Source organism: Silurus aristotelis (genome assembly GCF_946808225.1).
Source record: "Silurus aristotelis genome assembly, chromosome: 5".
NCBI classification, from domain to species: domain Eukaryota; kingdom Metazoa; phylum Chordata; class Actinopteri; order Siluriformes; family Siluridae; genus Silurus; species Silurus aristotelis.
This window is the reverse complement of record NC_139578.1, coordinates 4,471,369-4,496,483: the sequence shown is the minus strand read 5'-3', so window position 1 is coordinate 4,496,483 and position 25,115 is coordinate 4,471,369. Positions and strand designations below refer to the sequence as shown.

Sequence of the window (25,115 nt, the reverse complement as noted above, 5' to 3'; positions counted from 1 at the left end):
GCATTTTAATAAATTAGAATATCATTAAAAATGTGATTTATTTTAGTAATTCAATACAAAAAGTGAAACTCATATATTATATAGATTCATCACACACAGACTGATTTATTAAGTGTTTATTTCTTTACATTTTGATAATTCTGGCTCACAATTAACAAAAACCCACCAATTCTCAAAAAAATAGAATACTTCATAAGACCAATCAAAAAAAATTTTATTGGTCATTTTGGCAAATTTTTAGTGAATTGTTGGCCTTCTTTTGCATTGAATTTCTGAAATAAATCAACTTTTTAATGATATTCACATTTATTGAGAGGGACCTGTAAGTGAGTCTTTCTTCTAGGAAAACAACAGATGGCGATGTCAGTTATCTTATTATAGGCCATATACTAGCGCTTCATACAGCCCTCTTCACATCCTCTAGAGATACTGATGAATTTTATCATGAATTTCTTAATATTGCCTGTAATATTGTTTGTCTCCTGCATGAAAAAGCACATGATGGTGCAGTAAATGAAATGGGATGAGATTCTGTTGTAATGGAGGTTTAACCCTAAACACTTCTAACTTTACTTGTATATATATATATATATATATATATATATTTATTATTTATTTGTTTTTGTTTTTTCCCCTGCTACACTTGATGATGCCTGGTGGTGCTGAGGCCCATAATGTAGACACATTACTGAATCAAAATACATTGAAATAATCATTCTTAATAACTATATATTTGTTTTAAATGTGCTCAGGACAGGTTTTCTATGTGAGGCTGAATGTAAAGTCTGGATGCATCAGAAATCTGACAGTGACACATGTGACACCATCATGTGATGCTGTGGGGTGGAGCTTCATGAACCTTTATTATATTGACATACAGTTAATACAGTGAACATAACCTACAAGTACAGAAAGAATATTTTCATTCAGCTAAAACCATTCATCATGTTCACTGTTATATTCATGTGTCTGTGGCTTTCACTAGGTGAGTTATACACTGACTTTGTAATTCAAAATAATTTGTAATAAAAAGATAAATGTGAATCTGTTCTGATTTTTACAACAATACATTATGTTCTATTCTCTATGACAGGTGACTCCATGGCAAATTCAGTAGAGCCACTTTTCACTCATAAAGTTGTAGATGAAGGTGATGATGTTATTCTGTCCTGCAACTACAAATCAACCAGTACTTCAGCATACAGCACCTACTTACACTGGTACAGACAATATCCAAAATCTAGACCTGACTTCCTTCTTTATATTACACAAAGTGGAGATCTAAGTCAGAACAAACCTCCAAGAATGTCTGCTACAGTTAATGGAGATCAAGTGGATCTGATCATCTCCTCTGCTGCTGTATCAGACTCTGCTCTATACTACTGTGCTCTGCAGCCCACAGTGACAGGAAATCCAGCTGCTCTGTACAAAAACTCACAGTTTTAGCAGAGATAAGCCTAAAGCAGAGATACAAGCCTAAACCATGAAACTACACAAACCATTACTGAACAAATAATCTCATGTTTCCACTGTTGATTTTTTTTCTTGACAGCTTTTACAGTTTTTCTGTCATCATCTGCTGATGTGATCTTTGCCCAAACTTTTCAATGTCTGATTGTTATTACTTTTTCAAGTTATCATGAAAATGCCCAAACCTATTACAATGGCTTTGATAATTGTCCTCTTCTCTCCACTTCTAAATGACTCCAACAATAGACGGCTCTCTGAGTTCATGTTGGTTTACCTTTATAAGAACAAATGCAGTGTTCACAGCAGAAACCCATAATTCAAACTAAGCACATTTATAACATTTAGAGCTTTTAATTGTTACAGCTTAAATATCCACGAATTCACTGAAAACTCATAAACTTTAAGGATTTGGACTTGGTTTGGACTGTAATTAATGTCAACAGTCTGCTACAATGTCTTAGGACCACAGTTTGCATGAACAGTCTGCATTTAAGTGGCCATCAACTGAACTTTACACCTCAACAATGATGAAACTATAATAAATGGTAATTCAGAGCCAAACAGATGAGGATGGGTTTCCTTTTGAGTCTGTTTCCTTTCAAGTTTTCTTCCTCATACCATCTCAGGGAGTTTTCTCCTTGACACTGACTTACTTGTTATAGATAAAGTTATATCAAACGTCATAACCCTTTTGTCTCTGTGAAGCTGCTTTGGGACAATGTTCATTGTTTAATGCGCTGTACAAATAAAACTGAATTGAACTAAATTTATTGTTTAAACAATCAATCGAGCAGGATTCACCTAAACAAACAGCAAACTCTAGACATTTACAAAATCCTTAACATTTTAAGTGGTAGTTGTGTTCAAACTAAAGGTACAATGATGTTGATTTACAAATCAGGAAATAAACAATAAAATTCTGAAGATCAAAATCATGTGAAAACTGAATCATTTTCCAAACTAACCTGCACCTGTTAATTATTTAAGTTATATTTAAATTAAGATATATTTATATATACAGTTTGTATATACAGTATTATACAGTGGTATCTTAACTAGTGAAGTGAATAACACTGAATATCTCTTAATCATGGCACCTGTTGGTGGGATATATTTGGAAGCAGGTAAACAATTTGTCCTCAAAGGAAAAATGTGTAAGCGTAAGGATCTGAGCGTGTCTGACAAGGACCAAATTGTGATTGCTAGACATCTGCATCAGAGCATTTCTAAAACTGCAGCTCTTGTGGGGTGTTCCTGTTCTGCAGTGGTCAGTATCTATCAAGATTGGTCCAAGGAAGGAACAGCTATTTAATGCACGTGGAGAGCGAATGCTGGCCAATGTGATCCGATCCAACAGATGAGCTACTTTAGCTCGAATTGCTGAAGAAGTTAATGCTGGTTCTGATATAACGGAGTCAGAAAACCAGTGCATTACAGTTTTGTTGCGTATACGACTGTGTAGCGACAGACCAATAAGGATACCCATGCTGACTTCTGTCCAGCTCAGAAAGTACCAACAATGGATATGTGAGCATCAGAACTGGACCACGGAGCAAGGGAAGAAAGTGGCCTGGTCTGATGAATCACATTTTCTTTTACATCATGTGGATGGCCGGGTGTGTGTGCAATAGCTTTCCCTGGGGAACACATGGCACCAGGATGCACTATGAGAAGACGGAGGACGGTGTGATGCTTTTGACGATGTTATGCTGGGAAACCTTGGGTCCAGCCATCCACAATATCAGGCAGCTGATCATAATTTTATGCCTGATAGGTATAATTATTCATTCATTCATTAATTTTCTCCCGTTTATCCGTAATTCGGGTCGCGGGGGCAGCAGTCTAAGCAGGCCCCCGCCTTCGACTGCTGCCCGATCCTCACAGCATGACTTAACTCTACACCTTACTGTACATAGTGAGATACACAACACTGATTCTCACTGTAGTTACAGGTACTTCATATTCACCAGTTAATAATATTGTTATTTTAATTAATATTCATGTAATTAAGCAGTAATATAGTTGCTGTGCAAACATTAATTATAATACTTTAAATATTTATTTATTAATTTTCTTGCCATTTTTGCAGATACAATTGGGCCGAAAGACATCAACATTGTCAGACATAAAACAGAAACTGTTACTCTGAAATGTTTCTATGATTCAGGCAGTGAACACATTCGGCTTTACTGGTATAAACAATATCCCAACTGTGCACCACCGTTTTTACAGTTTAAAGGCTCAAGATCAGCAATAAACCAATATAATCCAACTGGATTAGAGTCAACAACAACCAGAGACTCTACTAAACTTTCTATTGGAGGTCTAAAGCTTTTAGATTCTGCTCTCTATCGCTGCGCTCTTAAATACGTAGCATAACACAGAGTCAAGCAAAAGCTGTACAAAACATAATAATGATACACAGTACATTTTTAAACCACAGCGGATCAGAGCTACTCACTTTAGCAACGTATTATTTACCCACAGACACAAACAGTAGTTGTGGTAACATATGCAGCTAAAAGAAATAAATGAATAGAGGGATCAGGTGTTACTGCTGTGTACTCTTTAGAATTACTTTCAGTTTCATATTTTGGCCTGTGTTTCACTTCTCCATGGAGCTCAGTGGTTAAGGCTTTAGGTTATTAAATGGAAGGTTGGGGGTTCAAGCCCCGTTATCGTCAAGCTGCCACTCCTGGGCCCTTGAGCAAGGCCCTTAATCCTCTGTGCTCCAGGGACGCTGTGTTGTGGTTGACCCTGCGCACGGACCCCAGGTTCTGAAAAACTGGGATATGTGAAAAGAAGAATTTCACTGTGAAATGTATATGTGACAAATAAAGTCTATTTTCTCACTCTATAAATATGTACAGTGGTATTCCGCTTATCGACCTGCTAGGATATCGACCTTTTCGCTTAGCGAACAGTTTTTCGACCGAAATTTGCGCCTGCTGAACGACCAAATGCCCGCTTGTCGACCTTTGTTTTACCCCGACCCATGTGGAGTGAGGGAAAGGATCTTCCCAGTCTCGTCTCAGCCTTCATGGAGAGAGCATCTATCGTAAATGAAACTTCGGTTTGTGAACAATATAGTGTTATTTAGCGGTTAATATAACAATTTAGTGCTTGTATATTGTACATTCGCTCTTCGACCTTTTCGCATTTCGACCGGCTTTAAGGAACGGATTAAGGTCGATAAACGGGGTACCACTGTATATATAATTTTTTTTAAAAATTAATAAAAAAAATGGTAAATCTTTTTTATTCCACACAAACTTTATGTGGATGCCATACATTTGTTCTGAAACCTAAACATGATGATCTGGTTAGTCACCATCCTAAATAATGAAAAAAAGAAATGTTTATGTTGTTGTAATGTGTGGATGCATTTGAAGGCTGGAACATGTCAGAAAACCTGTTTATGGAACCGGGGCAACAAAAAAATGATGAAAAATTAAGTGTTACTAAAAAAAGACAGCTGGAGGAACATTGAGCAATTAATTATTTCATTGGCATCAGGTCAGTAACATGTTTTAATAAAAAAAATAGTTTCTTATTGTTCTTCAAAATTTATGTTTTAATATATAAGCAAATTCTCTTTAAGAATTGGCCCTTGCAGTTCCAATACTTTCAAAGCGGTGGTTATGTGGTTGTATGGAGAAAGTTTCAGAAGATCGAAATCATGTGGGTAATTTTCCATCTCCACCTGCATCTGTTCATTCATTTTAGACACATATTACTTGATAGATTCATGATATTCAACCAATATTCCATTCTGAAAAAGTATCCCAAAAATAAAATTAATCAGTCCCATATTTTTGTGATTTTTATGTTGAAACAGAGCACAGCCTCTAACTCCGAAAGATATGTGTAAGAGTATAGAAGTGTACGTCTGACTTCACAATGCAGTGTGTTGATCATGGACAGTGGACTAAATGTGTGTTGTATTGGAGACTCAGTTCACTGTCACTGATACTGTAAAGTGATGATCTGTATAAAGTTATACTACAACAGCAGCACTTCCTGGGTGTGGCCTTCTAGAGACGTGTTCCTTCATGTGTAAAGTTCAGCACATACAGCACTATTATACAGAATCCTCACAGAGCTGTGTTCAGAAATGACTCAACTCTACACCTTACTGTACATAGTGAGATACACACCACTGATTCTCACTGTAGCTACAGGTCATTCATATTCCTCTGTAAATTCAGTTTTCTTTTTCATATTTATGTTTGAAGTTTTATACTATTTATTTCTTTTTATTAGAAATGATTTGTTATAGTGTGCTTACAAACCTACTTGATAAATTTACTTCTTAATTATTTTCTTTACAGCAGGCAGTTTGGCAGATAAAATTGGCCCAACAGATGAAGATGCCAATGGGAAGGAAACAGAAAGTGTTACTCTGAAATGTTCATATGAGACAAGTAATGAATACATTTGGCTTTACTGGTACAAACAATATCCTAACAGCACACCACAGTTTTTACTGTATAAAGGTGCAAGATCACGATCTAGTCAGGGTAGCACTCCTGATGATCATCGATTAGAGTCCAAAACTACCAGAGACTCTACTGAACTTACTATCAGAGGTCTAAAGCTCTCAGATTCTGCTCTCTATCACTGCGCTCTAAGAGTAGGAGCACAGTAATACAGAGTCAGTGAAAGGCTGCACAAAAACCCATCAAAGATTTTTTCTTTACCTACTTGTTATCAGTAAACCACAGACACAAACAGCATTTGTGGTAACAGATGCAGCTGAATGGAACAAAAAAAATAAAATAAAAAGTGATTAAAGATGGCAAATACACATCAATCACATTACATTCACAAATATACAGTTAGAGCATTTATCAGATTCCCTTATCCAGAGAGATGAACAAAAGTGTATTGAAGGCTCTATGAATAAATAAATCGAGACTGGTTCACTAGGTTTCAAACTGAGGATACCATCAGGGTAAAAAGTCTGTAGGGAGGAATTTTAGCACACTTTCTTTTTAATACATAATGACATAAAACAAACAGGGTAAATAAGTGCTAGTCTGCTGGAATTTACTTTTAAGCCCCATTTTAATACTGATTATTTATGAATTATTTTAATATACTCCCTCAAACTAAAAATAACTCAAATGTAATTTTTATACACTAAACTACACTATTTCCTTTATACAAGATAAATTAATAAAAAGTACCATTAAAGTGATTTTTGTTAATTCAAATGTGCTTGTTTTTGTGATGTGAGTGTGAATTAAGCAAATCTCTCAACATAGATTAAAAATACAATGAGAATTTCTCCATGAAGTCAAAGTTGCATAAAACCTACAATTTAACTTTAAATGTTCACAGTCACTGATACTGTGAAGTGATGATCTGTACACAGTTACACTACAACAGCAGCACTTCCTGGGTGGGGTCTTCTAGAGACGTGTTCCCTCATGTGTAAAGTTCAGCACATACAGCACTATTATACAGAATCCTCACAGAGCTGTGTTCAGAAATGACTCAACTCTACACCTTACTGTACATAGTGAGATACACAACACTGATTCTCACTGTAGTTACAGGTACTTCATATTCATTTTTTTATTAGTTTTATTATAGAACACCAAATGCATTTTCAATATTAGTTTATTGTTTGTTTTGGTTTTGTTTACAAAAGAGATTCATTTTATGTCACTTTTATTCATTCATATTTTCTTCTTTACAGCAGGCAGTTTTGCAGATAAAATTGGGCCGACAGATGAAGATGCCAACATTATAAGAAATGAAACAGAAACTGTTACTCTGAAATGTTCATATGAATCAAGCAGTGAAAACATTCGTCTTTACTGGTACAAACAATATCCTAACAATGAGCCACAGTTTTTATTGTATAAAGGCGCAAGGTCACTAAGTTCTGCGAGCACTCCTACTGACACTCGATTACAGACACAAACATCCAGAGACTCTACTGAACTTACTATCAGAGGTCTAAAGCTCTCAGATTCTGCTCTCTATCACTGCGCTCTAAGAGTAGGAGCACAGTAATACAGAGTCTCTGAAAGCCTTTACAAAAACCTAACAATGGAATAGGAAGCTTCTAAAACCACAACAGATTAAAGGTGTTTATTTTATCAAATTTCAGTTAACCACAGACACAAACAACATTTATAGCAACAGATGCAGCTGGAAGAAGATAAAATAATAATTAGGGATTAACACATTTTCATCACAGCAGTGTACAAATATATCTACATTTTAAATACTCCAAAATATATTTAATGACACTTCCAGATCTGTATTGTATAAATTCAGGAATGTTTTCCCTTTTTTTCCTGTAACGAACTGTAATCAATTTCCATCCATTCATTGTTCATCATTCATTGTTCATTGGTTCATGTGTTTATTATGTACTTGTATATACAGTACCAGTTAAAAGTTTGGACACACATTCTCTGTGGGAGTCATGCAGTTTAAATGTGCCCTCAGTGTTGATTAAATCACCAACAGTGTCACAGCAAAGCAGCTCCACACCATCACACACCCTCCTTCATGCTTCACAGTGGAAACCACACATGCAGAAACAAACACATACATAAACAGATAAATAAATGAATACAAATAATAATTAATTTCTAAAAAATATATATATATAAATAATTAAATGTTAAAGGAAGTTTTAAATTCCATAATTATTCATTTAATTTTCAATGTAATAAGAGGATGTAAAACAAGCATCAGTAGGTGTTGTTTATGACATCATTATCTGATTGTTGTAAAACTGTGGTGTTTAACAGTTTGCAAAAAATAGAATAGAAGGATGAAGTCAGACAAGTAATTATTTCAGCACTGCTCGACTGGTCCAACCATCTCTCAGGGTAAGTTGTAGATATACATCAAGACTCTTTTTTGCACTCAGTCACTGTCTGTCTTCAAATGACAAGTGAAGATTGACGGCACCTCTTCCTGTAAGACTTTAACTAGAACTTGTTGATGCTGTTTGTTTTATATCTTCGTGTTAAGTTTGATATAATTCCTCCCAACAGAGGTTTATGCTGATGGTATCCTTAGTTTGTAATTACTTCTCGGTCTTAGTTTCAGGATTTGATGTGCATTTGGTTTTAGATATCAACAATCATCATCATCTTACATATGGGTATATGGGTATATCAATCGAGAATTTTCCCTATTGTGAATAAACATAGGGACAAATTTATGAATTACATATGTATATTTTCATGAATTAATTTATTTAAAGCTGCTATGGGACAATGTCCACAGTTATAAGTGCTATATACATAAAAGAAAAAGGGAAATATTTAAAATAAATGTTTAAGCTAAATAATGATCTCTACTAGTGATTGTGATGGTATAAAGATGTAATACTAAATAAACAATAATAAAAGTCAAATTTTTGTTTTAAATTAATATAGTTTCATTATAAACACTAATTATGCTTTTATGTATGCTTTCGCTCATGTCATGACTCAGCTGTAGTCAAACCTGGGTGCTTTGAATATTATTTCTCTGTGAAGGGCGATTCTCTGGAAGATAAGCCCCCAGGGTGGAGTAGTCGGTTTTTGTTAGTGAGGTAGCTTCTTAAAGTCCATCCTTGGGAAAGGGCTATTGGGTTGTGTGTAATCTCACTGGCAACCTCTTTTTCTAAATCTTGTCTTATTTTCTAAAATAAGTCTGACCTGCTGCCACCACACAAACGAAAATTAAAGTTACACTAAAGCTATGTCATATGGGACACTCCCACTTTGTTTGACCAATAAATAAATGAGGAGAAATGAGAGCAGCACCTTTCCAAGTAGGATAAATACCTTTAATTTAAAGAAGCCCACAAGTCAGTCAAAAATCCATATATTTTATTGAAGCAAAAGAGAGCAAGGGTACACATGAACTAGGCAGCAAATCATAAAATTAACATAAAGGGATGGTCCAGGCCCTCCAGCAGTTGGAGGTCGGACCTGGAATCTTCCCCACCTAACCAATGGAAACTAAAATAAATCAAAATAAAGTGCTGCCAGAATTTTTTTTTATTAGAATCAAAGCTGCTGGATGTGGTTTCACATTTAGAAAGGCTGTGATCCTAATCTTCCTCTAGTTTCAGGAAGTGCTACAGAATAACTGGACAGATCATTTCTGCATCCTCCACTGAATGTTCGAAATCCAAAAAGGAACCGCTTGCACATGAATAGAACGGCTTTGCTCCTGGTATGTCTCCAGTCTCAGAAATACCTAAAACAAATAAAAGTGAGTCACTCCACACCAAGAACATTATCAGATTCGAATGTATATATGAGAATGCAAATTACATAAATGAGAAATATTGATAAAGTGATTATCATTGTCACTGCCGGTTGTTAGCTTCTTGTGCACATACATTATGTGTGTGTGCACAAAAAAAAAAAAATATCAAGGTGATACTCAATACCTTTGGTGGTTAAGAGAGAAAGTGATTAAAAATACCCACTTAGTTTATATTCCTGTGCTTGTGTTAGGCTGGAAGAACAAGCAGAGGCTGAAGTTCAACAGAACAGAGGTGCGTTTAATGAGGAAGGGATTGTAGAGAAACACCAGCTATAAACATGGGAACACAGGATAAACCAGCAAAGAGTAGTTCATATGATAAATTTAGAGGGTAGATCCTCAACGAGATAGTCCATAAGAATGGTAGTCATAAGGTTAAGTGATGTTCTCCAGACTAATCGGTAGAACAGACGGGGAGTGCTTGGAAGTGTGTGCTTATGTAGTGTGTGAGGTGATGAGTGTCAGGTGTGTGTGATTAGTAGGACGGGGAGCTGCTAGGAGGAATGTGTGGTTCAAGTGAAGGTGGCTGGTGGATCCCTGACAGTACCCCCTCCCCCAGGGGCAGCTCTCGACGCCCAGACCCGACGCCTGGGCCAGGCCGGCCCCGGGCACAGGACAATGTGGATAGGGCGCATGAAACTCCTCAATGAGCACCGGGTCAAGGACGTCCTGTCTGGCCACCCACGACCGCTCCTTAGGGCCGTAGCCAGTCCACCAGGTACTCCAGACTGCCACCCTGATGACGCGAGTCCAATACCTCCCGTACTGAGTAGACCGAGGGTTGGTCCAAGCACTCCGGAGGCGGTTTAGGCACGCCTGGGAAATGAAGTTCCCCGCGGCGCTGCGGTCGACTAAGGCGGAGACAGAGCGTGAGAAGGGGTTGTCAGGGATACGGTAAGCTTGAAAAGATACGAAATGTCGGAGGGAAAGTCAACAGTACTCACCATCCGTCAAGGAGGACGTGCTGGGCATTGGGCGATTCTGTGTCCAAGGTCTCCACAATATAGGCAAGCTCTAGACGCCAGCCGGCGTTCTCGCTCCTAGGGAGACAATCTGTGGGAGCGAGTTGTGAATGCGGCAAATGACGTGATAGCCGGGCTCTCCGCGCTCCAGAGCGCTCTTGCCCAAGCCAATGCACGTCCAGCGAGCAGAGAGATCAGAAATGCGACCCGGGCTCGCTCAGAGGGAAATAGCTGGGGTTGCATTTCAATGTATAGAGATACCTGAAACAGGAAGCCGCAACACTCGGCCGTGTTTCCGAAAAAAACGGCCGGAAGAGCCATTGGGCTACTGAGCAGTGGTGCAGCTTGGCTGGAGGTGGCCGACACGAAAGCATCCCAGAGAGCGTTGGTGAGCTCCCTCACGGGATAATCAGATTCCTTAGGCTGGGAATCCATAGCAAGGTAACGCTGTTTTAGTTTTCTTTATTCCCAGTCTGTATTGGTCTGTTGTTCGGTCAGGCTGGAAGAACGAGCAGAAGCCGAAGTTCAACAGAACAGAGGTGCGTTTAAGGAGGAAGGGAACGTACAGAAACCAAACCAGCTATAAACATGGGATCACAGGATACACCAGCAAAGAGTAGTTCATATGATAAATCCACAGGGTAGTTCCTTAACGAGATAAATCCATAGAGTGAATCTTCAACGAGATCGTCCATAAGCATGGTAGTCATAAGGTCCAGTGATGTTCTCCAGACTAATTGGTAGAACAAACACAGAGTGAGTCCCTGACAATATGTTATAGCTGAGATCCCAAATAAATCACTAAAATACACAACTAAAATATTTCATAGTGTAATTGTTAGTTTATGTTTAATAGGCAAAAAAAATATATAATTTCTGTTTATAATATAACAGAAAAACCTGTTTTCAATTTGTGTTTGATCTGTCAGTAACACTGGTGCTATTTGATACTGTGAGGTGGAGCTTCATGAACCTTTATGATGTTCATATATTAGAGTACAAAAAGACAGAAAGAATATTTTCATTCAGCTAAAACAATTCATTATGTTCACTGTTATATTCATGTGTCTGTGGCTTTCACTAGGTGAGTTACACACTGACTTTTTGTTACTCAGAAATGTTAATAGTGATTTTTCGGTGAATGTGTAAATCAGACTTTTGACAGGTTTTGGCTTTATTATGTAAAAGTTTAAAAGCTTATTTTGTTCTCTTCTCTTCTCTATGACAGGTGACTCCATGGCAGATTCAATAGAGCCACTTTTCACTCATAAAGCTGTAGATGAAGGTAATAATGTTACTCTGTCCTGCAAATACAAAACAACTGATTCAAACCCCGGCGTTTTCGTTAGCTCAAGTGGTCTCAACTCCAAGAAAAATACACTGAATAAAACCTTATTATATCTTTACATTCTCTTTTATTATGTTTTTATAATTTCTCATTCAAAAACACGTAACAAAAACAACTGGGGTGGCATTTTGGGGGCTGGAACGGATTAATGGCATTTCAATTATTTTCAATGGGGAAATCTGCTTTGAAATACGAGCAAGGTTACAGAACGAATTAAACTCGTATGATAAGGTACCACTGTACTGTGCTCTGAGGTCTACAGTGACAGGAAATCCAACTGCACTGTACAAAAACCTCTACTCATTTTAGTTATTCTGCTAAACAACCTGGTTGCTTTTCAACCCTTATTTTACTCAGACGACACTCTATAAATCTGTATAGAATGTGTAATTTTATTAAAAGCAAAGTCAGTCAGCAAATCCAATTACATTTTTAAGATGATTTTTTTTGTGTTTAATATTTACACCATATTGAAAGAATTGAACATGATTTTATATTACTGCTGTGTTAACTTACTGTCATGTTTTGTGAATGACAAAATAACTTCTTATTTCCAGCAGCCCATATTTTAGGGTAAACTGGGAGAATGTGGCCAAGTGGATAAAAAAAAATTCTGTAATTATATGAATTTAACCCCCTGCTTTAAAACGCGTTCAGTTTTTTCCCTTAGATTGTGACTTGACAGGATTTAAATATACTTGTTATTATATTCTATTGTGTTCCAACAGTTAAATGTGAACACAGTTTGTGGTTGTATTTCAACAAGACATATTGTATTTACATGAACCTGTAAGACACTAATACTCCTTATAGCACATGTAAATCTCACACAGCTGTATGACAAACTCACAATGTCTTTGTGCTCAAATTACTATTAACTCCTTACTTTCTATGTGGGAGCCTCGGAATCTAGACATAATTTTAACATCTCTGAATGGGAATTTAAAAGTATATTAAAATAAACTTAAAATAGCAAATTGCAGGTAAATTGAACTGAACTCATCAAATCAAAGGTGAACTTTTAGTTGTGTATGTTGATGGGTGTGTGGGCAAATTAATAAATATTATTATATTATAAATATTATCATCCTCCTTTCATCATAATAATGTTAGTATAACAGAAATTATTTATGGAGGATAAAAGTTAGAAAGTGTCACTACTGTTGCTGATGATCTGTACAGTGTTTTACAACAACAGCAACACTTCCTGGGTGTGGTCTTCTAGAGACGTGTTCCCTCAAGTGAGTGACATGATCTTTCTAGTTCATCACATACAGCACTATTACACAGAATCCTCACAGAGCTGTGTTCAGAAATGACTCAACTCTACAACTTACTGTACATAGTGAGATACACACCACTGGTTCTTACTGTAGTTACAGGTAATTAACACTCATTTGTTAATTAGTTGTATTATAGAACACCAAATGTATTTTCAAACATTAATTTATTAGTTGTTTTGGTTTTGTTTACAAAAGAGATTCATTTTATGTCACTTTTATTCATTCATATTTTCTTCTTTACAGCAGGCAGTTTTGCAGATAAAATTGGGCCGACAGATGAAGATGCCAATATTATAGGAAATGAAACAGACACTGTTACGCTGAAATGTTCATATGAATCAAGCAGTGAAAACATTCGTCTTTACTGGTACAAACAATATCCTAACAATGAGCCACAGTTTTTACTGTATAAAGGCGCAAGGTCTTATAGTTCTGCGAGCACTCCTACTGACACTCGATTACAGACACAAACATCCAGAGACTCTACTGAACTTACTATCAGAGGTCTAAAGCTCTCAGATTCTGCTCTCTATCACTGCGCTCTAAGAGTAGGAGCACAGTAATACAGAGTCACTGAAAGCCTTTACAAAAACCTAACAATGGAATAGGAAGCTTCTAAAACCACAACAGATTAAAGGTGTTCATTTTATCAAATTTCAGTTAACCACAGACACAAACAACATTTGTAGCAACAGATGCAGCTGGAAGAAAGATAAAAGAATAATAAAGGAGTAACTCTACAATTTTCATCACAACAGTCTACAAATATATTTACATCTTAAATGCTCCAAAATATATTTAATGACATTTCCAGATCTATTGTGTCCGGTGTTACTGCTCTAAACTGTGTGGAATTAAATTTATTTAGACTAGTAATTATTCCAGCACTGCTCGACTGGTCCCATCATCTCTCAGGGTAAGTGGTAGATGTACATCAAGACTCTTTTCTGTTCTGGCAAAGAAGTTGTGGAATGAACTTTTCCTAGATGTTCAAACAGCTGAGTCACTGTGTGTCTTCAAATGACAGGTGAAGACCTACAGTACCTCTTCAGTGACAGGAAATCCAGCTGCACTGTACAAAAACCCTGACACAGTTTTGTTAAAGTATATTAAAGCAAGTTCTGACAAATATTTGGAGAGGTTTAAATACCCTTTTTAGGTATTCTCTCTCTCTCTCATGTTTATAAAGAGAATATATTGTAGGTACATGCTGCATGTTAAGAAACAACATTAATTCTTTAGTAAATACTCTACATTAGTCATTTCAGTGGAAATGCCTGTCCCAGGATCTCCAGAGTGTGAGGTGTGAATACACCCTGAATGAGATATCAGTCCTTTGCAAAACTTAATGCACAAACCCTTTCACACTCTCATTCACACTTCAATTTATAATAGCAAATTTTCTATAGTCATGTTTTTTAGAAACCCACACAGACACGGGGTGAAAACACAGAACTGCACACAAACTGACAGTTACTTCAGCACACACACACACACACACACACACACACACACACACACACACACACACACACACACACCATCATTAACCTGGAGAGATTCCTGCTGAAGTGCACCTCATCCTCAAATCCCTCTTTCTCATGAAAACATCCCTGAGAGCTGCCTATCATGTAATGCTGACTGAGAAATCAGAGCTAGAATTGTGTTCAGGGCTGAAGTGTGATTTCTTTTCACTGTGAATGTCACACTTTCATCACATTGTTGCATGTGTGGTAAGTTGGAGGAAATATTATCAATATTAGACTGTGGTGTTAAGCTGCTCCTAGTAGATGGATTCCTGACTTTAAATTGCTCCTGGGTTTGAATACGTTAGCAATGTGTTTATGACTTGTAGGTGGAAGTAAATATTTATTATTAGTTGTTTGTATGTTTGCTTTTTTGCGTTGTTTTTTCGTTTATAATTTAGAGATTTATTTAGAAAGTTTATGATGTGTGTTAAGTTTCTGAACAAATCTCTAAAATAACTGAATTATCTACATTTTACATTTAGTTTAATTATTTGATAAAAAAAATAAATAAAGAAGGAGTCACATGCTACACTTATCACCCACATCTGTTTCCTATTTCACCTAATTAGTGTTGTCTGGATGTTCTCATCTGCTTGTTTTTATCCTTCCTGGACAGTCATTGTTTTCCTTAAGTTTGTGGATTTCATGTCTATGTTTTATGTAAATAACTGTTTGTTGTGTTTTCTCAAATGATTCGATTTTCTCCATGAAGCAAAATTTCATGTGTTTGTTATGATCTTTATTTAGGATATTATGGTTGTTATTATTATATGATATTATATGATATTAACCTATTATGGTTCATATATTGTTGATGGAAAAATAATTTTACATCAGCACTTCCTGGGTGTGGCTTTCTAGAGACGTGTTTCCTCATGTGTAAAGTTCAGCACATACAGCACTATTATACAGAATCCTCACAGAGCTGTGTTCAGAAATGACTCAACTCTACACCTTACTGTACATAGTGAGATACACAACACTGATTCTCACTGTAGTTACAGGTACTTCACTTTCACATTCAATTCTCTTTTTAATGTATTGTATTATTTTCATGTTTGCATTAATATTTTTTATTTTTATTTCTATGAATGTACACAAATATATAAAAAATACACAATTCTCAAATGTGATTATTATTTATTTTTCACAGTGGGCAGTTTTGCAGATAAAATTTGGCCAGTGGACAAAAATGCCAATGTTTTTGGAAAAGAAACAGACACATGAGCTCATGTGAACATGATGAAACAGTTCATATGAGTCAAGCAACATTAACATATTGTTTTACTGGTACAAACAATCTCCTCACAGCGCACCACAGTTTTTACTCATTGTAGGTGACACTGCCACTGACACTCGATTACATTCAGACTCAACCAGAGACTCTACTGAACTTACTATCAGAGGTCTAAAGATCTCACATTCTGCTCTCTATCACTGCGCTCTTAGAGACGTAGCACAGTAATACAGAGTCAGTGAAAGCCTGTACAAAAACCTAACAATGGTTTATATGAAGTGAATAAAACCACAGATTAAAGATAATCCTTTTACCAGTGTATCAGTCAATCACAGATAAGAACAAATGTTGTTGTATAATGCAGCTGGAAGAAACAGAAAATAAAAAGCACACTTCAAAAAAAGTTCACTTCAAACACACTAAATTATTCATGATTCAAAAGTATTATATTGTATTTTGAATTAGAATAAATCTTTCCTGTCAGTTTTCTTTATGAATCCTCATAATTGTTATGCATCAGTTGATCAATCACTAAAGTAACATATTTATCATGAATGCACACACAAATGCATGTTACTTTATGGATTTTAGTTAATGCAGTCTATTTTGTATGTAGTCTTTTTGTTGATTATTAATAAATCCCAGTGTAGAGTCTGGCGGTGTGCCAGAGGCGAGAGTTGACTTTATGTAATGGCTATTTTTCAGGGTAAATAATTAGGGTTAGAAATAAATGTTAATATGATAGAATTTGTATCACAAACTGAAATACAATTAAAAAAATAAAAATAAAATAGAGACATCACTTGTACCAAAATCCACAAAAATTGAGTCGATTCTCAAATGATTCATTTAGATAAAGGAGCAATAGGAGTATTTTAAACTCCTTTTTTTTTTTTTTTTTTTTTTTTTTTTTTTGTCTTCTGTATTTTTCGGGGTAAAAAAAAATCAATATAATAAATAAAAAAGGTTGCAAAATCGATTCGATCCAAATAAGTCATAAAATTAGTTTTCATGGTACAGTTTCCCACTTTCACACTCTTTTATTGTGAATAAAATATGGCTTTATGAGATTTGTAAATTAGTGCATACTGGTAGTATTTACATTTTACACAGTGTCGCAAATTGTTTGAAGTCGGGGTTGTATTCTATCAAGGTCTCAAATGCTTCATTAATATCAAGCAACATGATTAATGAGGCACAGCCCTGATCAGAGACCAATACCAGTTTATTTACCACTTTAACCAGCGCCGTCTCTGTGCTTTGATGTAGTGTAAATCCTGACTGATAAATTTCATGATTATTATTCTTATGTAGTCATGAGAAAAACTACTGTGCCCATATATTATGTTAAATGTAATTAGACACCTCTAAGTTCCTGTAAAACTGATACCAAATGATATTTAATAAATTCACTGAAGACAAATGATATTCAGGGTTAGACATTGATGATTTGGCAATAATTGTTGTAGATTTATGAGTGTGGGAAACAGATTTATGTTGTTTAGATTTAAGAAATTAAAGTACATAGTAAGCCAAACATGATTGTAGCCATTTTATTGCATCATTACATACTTGGTTACCACAGCGAGTGATGTCATCACTGTGTGCTGTATGTTAACTGCAATACGATTTTAAATTTAAATCAAGGCAAACATTCTGGACACGTTCAGCACTTGTAGAGAATGTTGATCCTCTTAATGTCAATACTGGAAAGCTCTTGTCTCTGTCCAATCATCACAGCAGGATCAGGAGTAGGGGTGATGGTGTCCAGACCATTGATGGAGAAAGCTGTGTTTCCATAGTGCATCACAGAGGAGTAGTCGTACGTCGTGTTGAGGTTATTGGTGTTCATCAAATCAAAATTAGATGTTGTTGCTGGGTCAATGTTTTTCCAGTTAATGATGACATATTTATCACGGTCGCTTCTAACGTGCTCGTGGTAGAAACCGAGTGCATGGTTCAGCTCATGCTCGACGACGCCGTGGTAAACACAGCTGAACCTGCTGAGAGAGACGACCTGAGAACCGCCTGTTTTGCCCACGTAAGAGTAGCAGCTGAGAGGAAAGAGAGCAGATGTAATGAACTGACTGACACTTATGTCAACATACAAGTAAAGAATTTATAAAGTATAAAGAACGTCAAAGTTATAACAAGCATGAATAGGGAATGTTAAACAAGTTAATGGAGCTCACCCATCATTGCTCTCGATCTTGATGTAGTCAGTTTCACGTGTTCTGGGAACAAAACGAATGCAGGTTTTGTTGTGGAAACTCACCATGGCATTTGCAATTACAGTTGTATCAGAAGAAGCTGTGAAGAAAATGGCCAATGCATTAATAAGAAATAAGTAAAGATGTGATGTACCTCAAGATGTGATGAGCTCAATGTGTAAGGAACCTTCACCAAGCCATTTGAAGACTTTTTCCAAAAACAGTTGTTGTAGAGGCAGACCAGAGCGTTCCTACTTCTTTTTGCGAGTATGTCTCCCTCCAGCAGCAGTTTACTGGATCCTTCATACAGAGAAACAGAAAGAGATAACCTGCTGATGATTTAGAATCAAATACAGTTCTTGCCAATAAATCTTTGGCCACCTGAATTTCTGTCACTGATGCACACAACATTTAATCAAAAAAAATCATAAGAAAACATCTTAGAGCAGGTCTATTCCCAAATTTACATAGCAGTAATGATGCTGATCAAGTGTGGTTGAGATCAGCAAGTTATCAGACCTTTGTTGATGGTGAGAATCCTAGTTGTCATGTCCTCCCCGTCAGGTTGGGTAAGATAGAGCGCTTGTGAGAAGCCAAGAATCAGGGCTATAATGGAGAGAGAAGCTCTGGACTCCATGATGCTTCAGTGTGTAGAGATGATCTGGATGCTCCTTCACCGTTGCTGGATGACTGCATACTGCCATACCTGACGTTTTATACACATGGAAACACATCAAAACAACATGGTGTAGAATTTTAGGAATTAATGGAAGCCATTAGAGTTCATTGTCTAGTGTGTGGAACTAAAGGGTGGACCCTCTGAACAACACTTACTTTAATACGGTACTGAAGCTGTGCTGGATTCAGGAGATTGTTTAGAGATTCTGTACTAATGGACGGAGTGTAGCTCTTAATGTTTGATTATTTGTCTATGTTGTAGTGTCAATACCAAGGAAGTGACTTGTGTATGTTTAGGACTTACTGTTTACGTCAAGATAAACAACCTGGAAATCTTACAACATGTTTTTGGACTAATTCTCCATTCTAACAAGGAGAGAAATGTATCCTCTATTGATAAGGAGGAAACGCAGTTTAAATGCATCTGTTCTCTTTCACTATACAGTAGCAGGATCTGCACATTATATTTATTTAAATATCCAGTTCATTGTTCAGGTAGAGTCAGTTGGAGTTCCTGCTTTGGCTATAATGAAATCTGTAGAATTACTGGCCATATTCAACTCTTCTTGTGAACTATTAATGACGTGAAGCTTTACCCTTTTCCTTCCTCAACTCATTTATTTTCCCTCAACAAATATAGTAACACATCTCTTTTTTCTTACAGATGCCTCTCTGATGTGGGCAGAACAGTTGGTGTTCTGGTGGTCAGTCTGAGCAGATGTGGTTGTGGTTACTATGTTATTGTACCATGGTAAGATTGGATATTGATTCTGGAAAGCAAATAGTAGGATTTTTAGGCTGTTTATTATGAGTTAAACATTAAGCCCTTTAAATATACAAACCACTCCCTAAAAAGAGCAACAACGTCAGCTGATTTTAGTTCAGTGGTGGGCTGTCTGCTGGCCTAAACACTCTCAGAAGCACTGACCTACATTTACAACCTAAATTCTAATATTTGTTCCATTAAATTGTATTAATTTATTCCCAACAGTTTATTCTTTTCATTTAGTAGTGTTTTTCTTGGCTGCACTGTTTCCAGTATGTGTATGTGGATGTTAGATTTTTTGTCCAATCAGATTTCAGCCTCTATGTGCTGCCATGTGAATCTAATCTGCCCAGGGCCTTCACAATCAGTACTGCTGGCCTTTTTACCTTAGTCTCTATTAGTAATAAATCTATTTCATTAACCAATCAGATTTCAAATTTACCTCACAGGATACAGAATACAGAATAACATCAGCATTTTTCCGTCCTCTGATTGGTTGGTCAGAGCGAAACTGTTACAGCCAAGTTCGACTGGCAAAACATGTCTGTAGTGCTCTGCACACAGAAGAGAAATTTATTTGGGCTCGGAAATACTTAAAAATATATTTTCAAGAAAAGCAAGACACCATGAGCGGTACCACTGAGGAGTGGTGCAAATTATGAGTATGCATCTCTGGTGAGTAGGTTGTATTGTATTAATTTTCAAATGTTTTTGTCATATTATTAGAAAGTTTTTAATCTGAGCTGCTCCAGATGATGTAGGTGGCACAGTTGCGGTTGTAGTGAAGAGGTGTGGAGCTTGCTTTAGTAAAATGGTATTCACCCTCAAGAGAGAAAAGTGAGAGAGTGCCTGTGGGAAGACACGTACCGGGAAACGCATGAGCGATAACAAGCGGCCGAGACAGCACCTGACATTCTGAAGGGGGCCGAAGGGGGCGTGGCAGGTGGATTCCTGACAGATAAACATGTACTGTATGTATTTTTATAGCATGCCTTCATCAAACAAATCGCAGCAACGCTGTTGTGTAAAAAAAACCTTTAAAAACACGTGCATGCACATTCTCATTTATTAACGCACATCATGTACATAAAGAAATTTCAAGCACGTTAGTATATTGCCGCCATTTTGATTTTCGTTTATCTCGATCATCGGTTACCTCGATGCTTTTTGGCAACCCCCTAGGACATCGACATAACCGGGTTCCACTGTATTGTGTTTTTGTATAGTATTGATGGTTTCTATAATTGTGACGTGATAGTGGTGGTATTGAGAGGTGAATTAAGTCACACTGATTAATCAATTCATCTGGGTAATCAGAACTTACAGATAAAAATCTAACTATATATATTCGCTATATCAAGATCAATAATAATTTAAATTGCAGAGTTGGGATTTTGAAGGCATTTTATTTGGTTTTAATGGTTGTTCAAAGACAGGACTGCTATAGTATTTCACATCAACTTGGGCAACATTGACCCAGCAATAGATTATCATTTGAACTTAAAGAGCAAGCAGCTGACATCGGCATCTTGAGGATAAACTCACTCTCCAACTGCTAAACTTGTTCCGAATGTTTGGCTTGTTTTGTATCATTGTATTGCTACTACTCTTTCTTCTCTTAACTTCATGGTGTGACTGATCAACTTTATTCCCATGTAGTTACTGCAGTTCTGCACATCTCCCTTAATCTTAAAAATTGGTATCAGCACACTCATTCTCCATTCCTCAGGCATTCTCTCACCATCCAAAATTCTGGTTAAAAACTCCACTTCCATCTCTTCTAAGCATCTCCATGCTTCTACCGGTATGTCATCTGGTCCAACCAACTTTCCACTCTTCATCCTCTTAATAGCTTCTTTTACTTCCTCCTTAGTAATCCCCTCCACTTCCTGCTTACCAACTCAACATCATCCATCCTTCTCTCTCTCTTATTTTCCTCATTTATCAGCTGAAAATTCTCCCTCCATCTTCTCAACACACTCTCCTCACTAGTCAACACATTTCATCTCCACCCTTTATTGGAACTTGCAGCACATCCTCCCAGCTCGGTTCCTCTGCCTGGCCAATCTGTTTAAATCTTTTTCTCCTTCCTTAGTGTCCAACTTCCTATACAGCTCCTCATATACCTTTTCTTTGGCTTTCGCCACATCCCTCTTTACATCTCCTTGTACTCCTGCCTACTTTTCTCATCTCTCTGTCAATCCCAATTCTGTTTTGCCAACCTCTTTCTTCTTATACTCTTCTGCACTTCCTCATTCCACCACCACATCTTTGTCACACCAAGTACCTTTGTAGCTGTCTCTCTTATCATTTCTGCAGTACTTGCCCCATCATCCAGCACCACTTCACCACCACTGAGCCCCTGATCTCTTCCCTGAAACTCACACTACAGTCTTCCTCCTTCAGGTTCCACCATCCTATTCTTTTTTCAGTCCTCACTTCTTCTTCCCCTCCAACACCATTCTACAAACCAGCAACCGATGCTTTCTAGCTACACTGTCCCCTGACAACAGTCTCCAATGTCTTTCAGGTTTCATCTCCTATATAGAATAAAGTCCACCTGTGTGCACCTTCCTCCACACTTATACATCACCTTAAAATCTTAATTTTTTTATGCTTCATTCTTTTAGCAAAATTTACAATTAAAGTCTGCGCCAATCGCCATTTTTTCACTCCTAGGTTCACTCTCAACCACTTCATCTAATTTTTATTCATCTCAAGACCACTTGTGTTGAAAAGGCACTGATGACATTTATCATGACCTTATCTACTTCCAGCTTCACGTTCATCACCCTATCAGAAACTCTCTTCACCTCCACTTCCTTCAGGATCACCCCTACACCATTTTTCTTCCCATCCACATCATGGTAGAACAGTTTAAACTGCCTTCAAATGTCCCTGGCCTTACTTCCTTTCCACTTGGTCTCCTGAACACACAACATATCTACCTTTCTCCTCTCAATCATATCAGCTCATAACTGTCTCCCTTTACCAGTCATAATACCAGCATTTCACCTGCGCACCTCCAAACTCCTCCACTTCTCCTTTTCAGGATTTTGCCCTATACTAGACTACATTTCCAATCAATCATTGCACCTCCATGTTTCAAGTCACATGCTACACTTATCACCCACATCTGTTTCCTGTTTTACCTAATTAGTGTTGTCTGGATGTTCTAATCTTTTCTCAGCTTGCTTTTATCCTTCCTAAAATGTAATTGTTTTCCTTAAGTTTATGGATTTCTTGTCAATGTTTCATATTAACAACTTTTTAGTTTTTATTCTATATTCTCCACAAAGCAATTCTTTCTCTATGTTATGATCCTTATTTAGCAATAATGAAATAAATGCCCTCAAATCATAAGAAGAAAAATACATTTTCACATAAAAAACTTTCATAAAAAAAAAATTCATTGCTTTAATGAGTATCATATTTAAATTTCAAATAGAAAAATAATTTTACAGCAGCACTTCCTGGGTGTGGCCTTCTAGAGACGTGTTCCCTCATGTGTAAAGTTCAGCACATACAGCACTATTATACAGAATCCTCACAGAGCTGTGTTCAGAAATGACTCAACTCTACACCTTACTGTACATAGTGAGATACACAACACTGATTCTCACTGTAGCTACAGGTCATTCATATTCATCTGTAAATTCAGTGTACATTTTTTAGCTTTAGTCTATTATTTTCTTAAGACAATGTTTCAGTGTGCTTAAAAATTACTTAAGATACTTAAACTACTCCCTTATTATTTTATTCTTTACAGCAGGCAGTTTTGCAGATAAAATTGGGCCAACAGATGAAGATGCAAATCGGAAGGAATCAGAAAATGTTACTTTGAAATGTTCATATGAGACAAATAGTCAATACATCCGGCTTTACTGGTACAAACAATATCCTAACAGTGAACCGCAGTTTTTACTGTATAAAGGTGCAAGGTCAGAAAGTTCTGAAAGGAGCGCGTCTAATGATCGTCGATTAGAGTCCGAAACAACCAGAGACTCTACTGAACTTACTATCAGAGGTCTAAAGCTCTCAGATTCTGCTCTCTATCACTGCGCTCTTAGAGACACAGCACAGTAATACAGAGTCAGTGAAAGACTGTACAAAAACCCATCAAATATATTTATTTTACCTGCTTCTTATCAGTAAAACACAGACACAAGAAACATTTGTGGTAACAGATGCAGGTGTATGAATTAGAAAAGAAGAATAAAGAGGAATTAAAGATGCCAAATACACATCATTCACATTACATTCACAAATATACAGTAGATTTACTCTTTCCATGAGGAAATAAAATACAAAAATTAAGAAAGAAATCTGTTCAGTTTTCTTTCTGATTAATTGTAATACTTTTTTCTGCCTTCCTTCATTCATGTGCATGTGTATAAAAATGAATGTAACTTTGCTGGAAGTGAGCAGCTTTTTATTGCCTGAAGACAAATCTGAAGGCAGAAGACCCACAAATGAGCAGAACTGAAGGCAGCTGCAGTAAAGAATCTCAAGGGAGGAAACTCAGTATTTGGTGATGTCCATGGGTTCCAGATTTCAGTCATTTACTGCGAAGGTTTTACATTTAAATATTTAAATAATCCATATGTTTATAATTATATTAGTTTGTATAATTTGTTTTGAGGCTGTGAAAGGGACTGCACAAAAAAAATCTTTGTAAATGTAATATTATATCAAACTCCTTAAATTAAAGCTGAAAGTCTACAGTTCAGTATCATCATTATTGTTCCCTTATTATTCAAATCCACTGTGGTGGTGTACAGAGGGGAAATTATACAAATTGAGTCAGTGTCCAAATATTTATGAAGTCACTTGTATTAATTCATGGCCTTTTACTATTAATGAATTTTATTACTGAAGCTGACTAAATAAACAAAATGAATGAATCCTGTAACACAATAATCTGTCAGGCCGCTTTTACAGTATGAGATGAAGCAGAGTTGTGATGAATATGAATAAATATGAGTGGGCGGAGCTACATGTGGAGACATCAGAGACAATCTCACATACACAACCCTGATATTTATTTCTAAAGCTGGAGGTCTGAATTAAACACTCAGGATCACAATGTTACTCCTCTTCTTACTTTTCTTCACTATTGCTGATATTGGTAAGTTTTATATTACAGATGAAATTATTCATTTTTAATAAACAAAACAGATTCCACTTGAATTTATTATTAAAAAAATTTGCATGATATTATTGTTATTTATTTTATAGTAGAAGCTGCTGATTACAGCATTAAACCAGAAGAAACCACTTTATCTGTAACTGAAGGCAGCAACATCACAATGTCCTGCACATATACTGGATCAGTTTACA

General features: G+C 36.5%; 1 protein-coding gene and 1 pseudogene across 2 annotated transcripts in view; both read right to left on the bottom strand.

The window, feature by feature from the left end:
• The window catches only part of LOC310726362 (hatching enzyme 1.2-like), a gene marked incomplete at its 3' end in the record, with an annotated part of 50,779 nt that extends 31,895 nt beyond the window's left edge, over positions 1 to 18,884 (bottom strand). Inside the window, exon 1 of the mRNA XM_083541881.1 lies at positions 18,851 to 18,884. Within this exon, the coding sequence (XP_083398007.1) occupies positions 18,851 to 18,881 (31 nt within the window). The 5' untranslated portion in view covers positions 18,882 to 18,884. The remainder of the gene's footprint in view (positions 1 to 18,850) is intronic.
• On the bottom strand, positions 17,788 to 18,455 carry LOC310726593 (hatching enzyme 1.2 pseudogene; annotated as a pseudogene). Its single transcript has 2 exons — positions 18,314 to 18,455; positions 17,788 to 18,175 (listed from the first exon to the last, which is right to left on the bottom strand). The product of its transcript is annotated as a hatching enzyme 1.2 pseudogene (transcript).
• Positions 18,885 to 25,115: the final 6,231 nt, after the last annotated feature.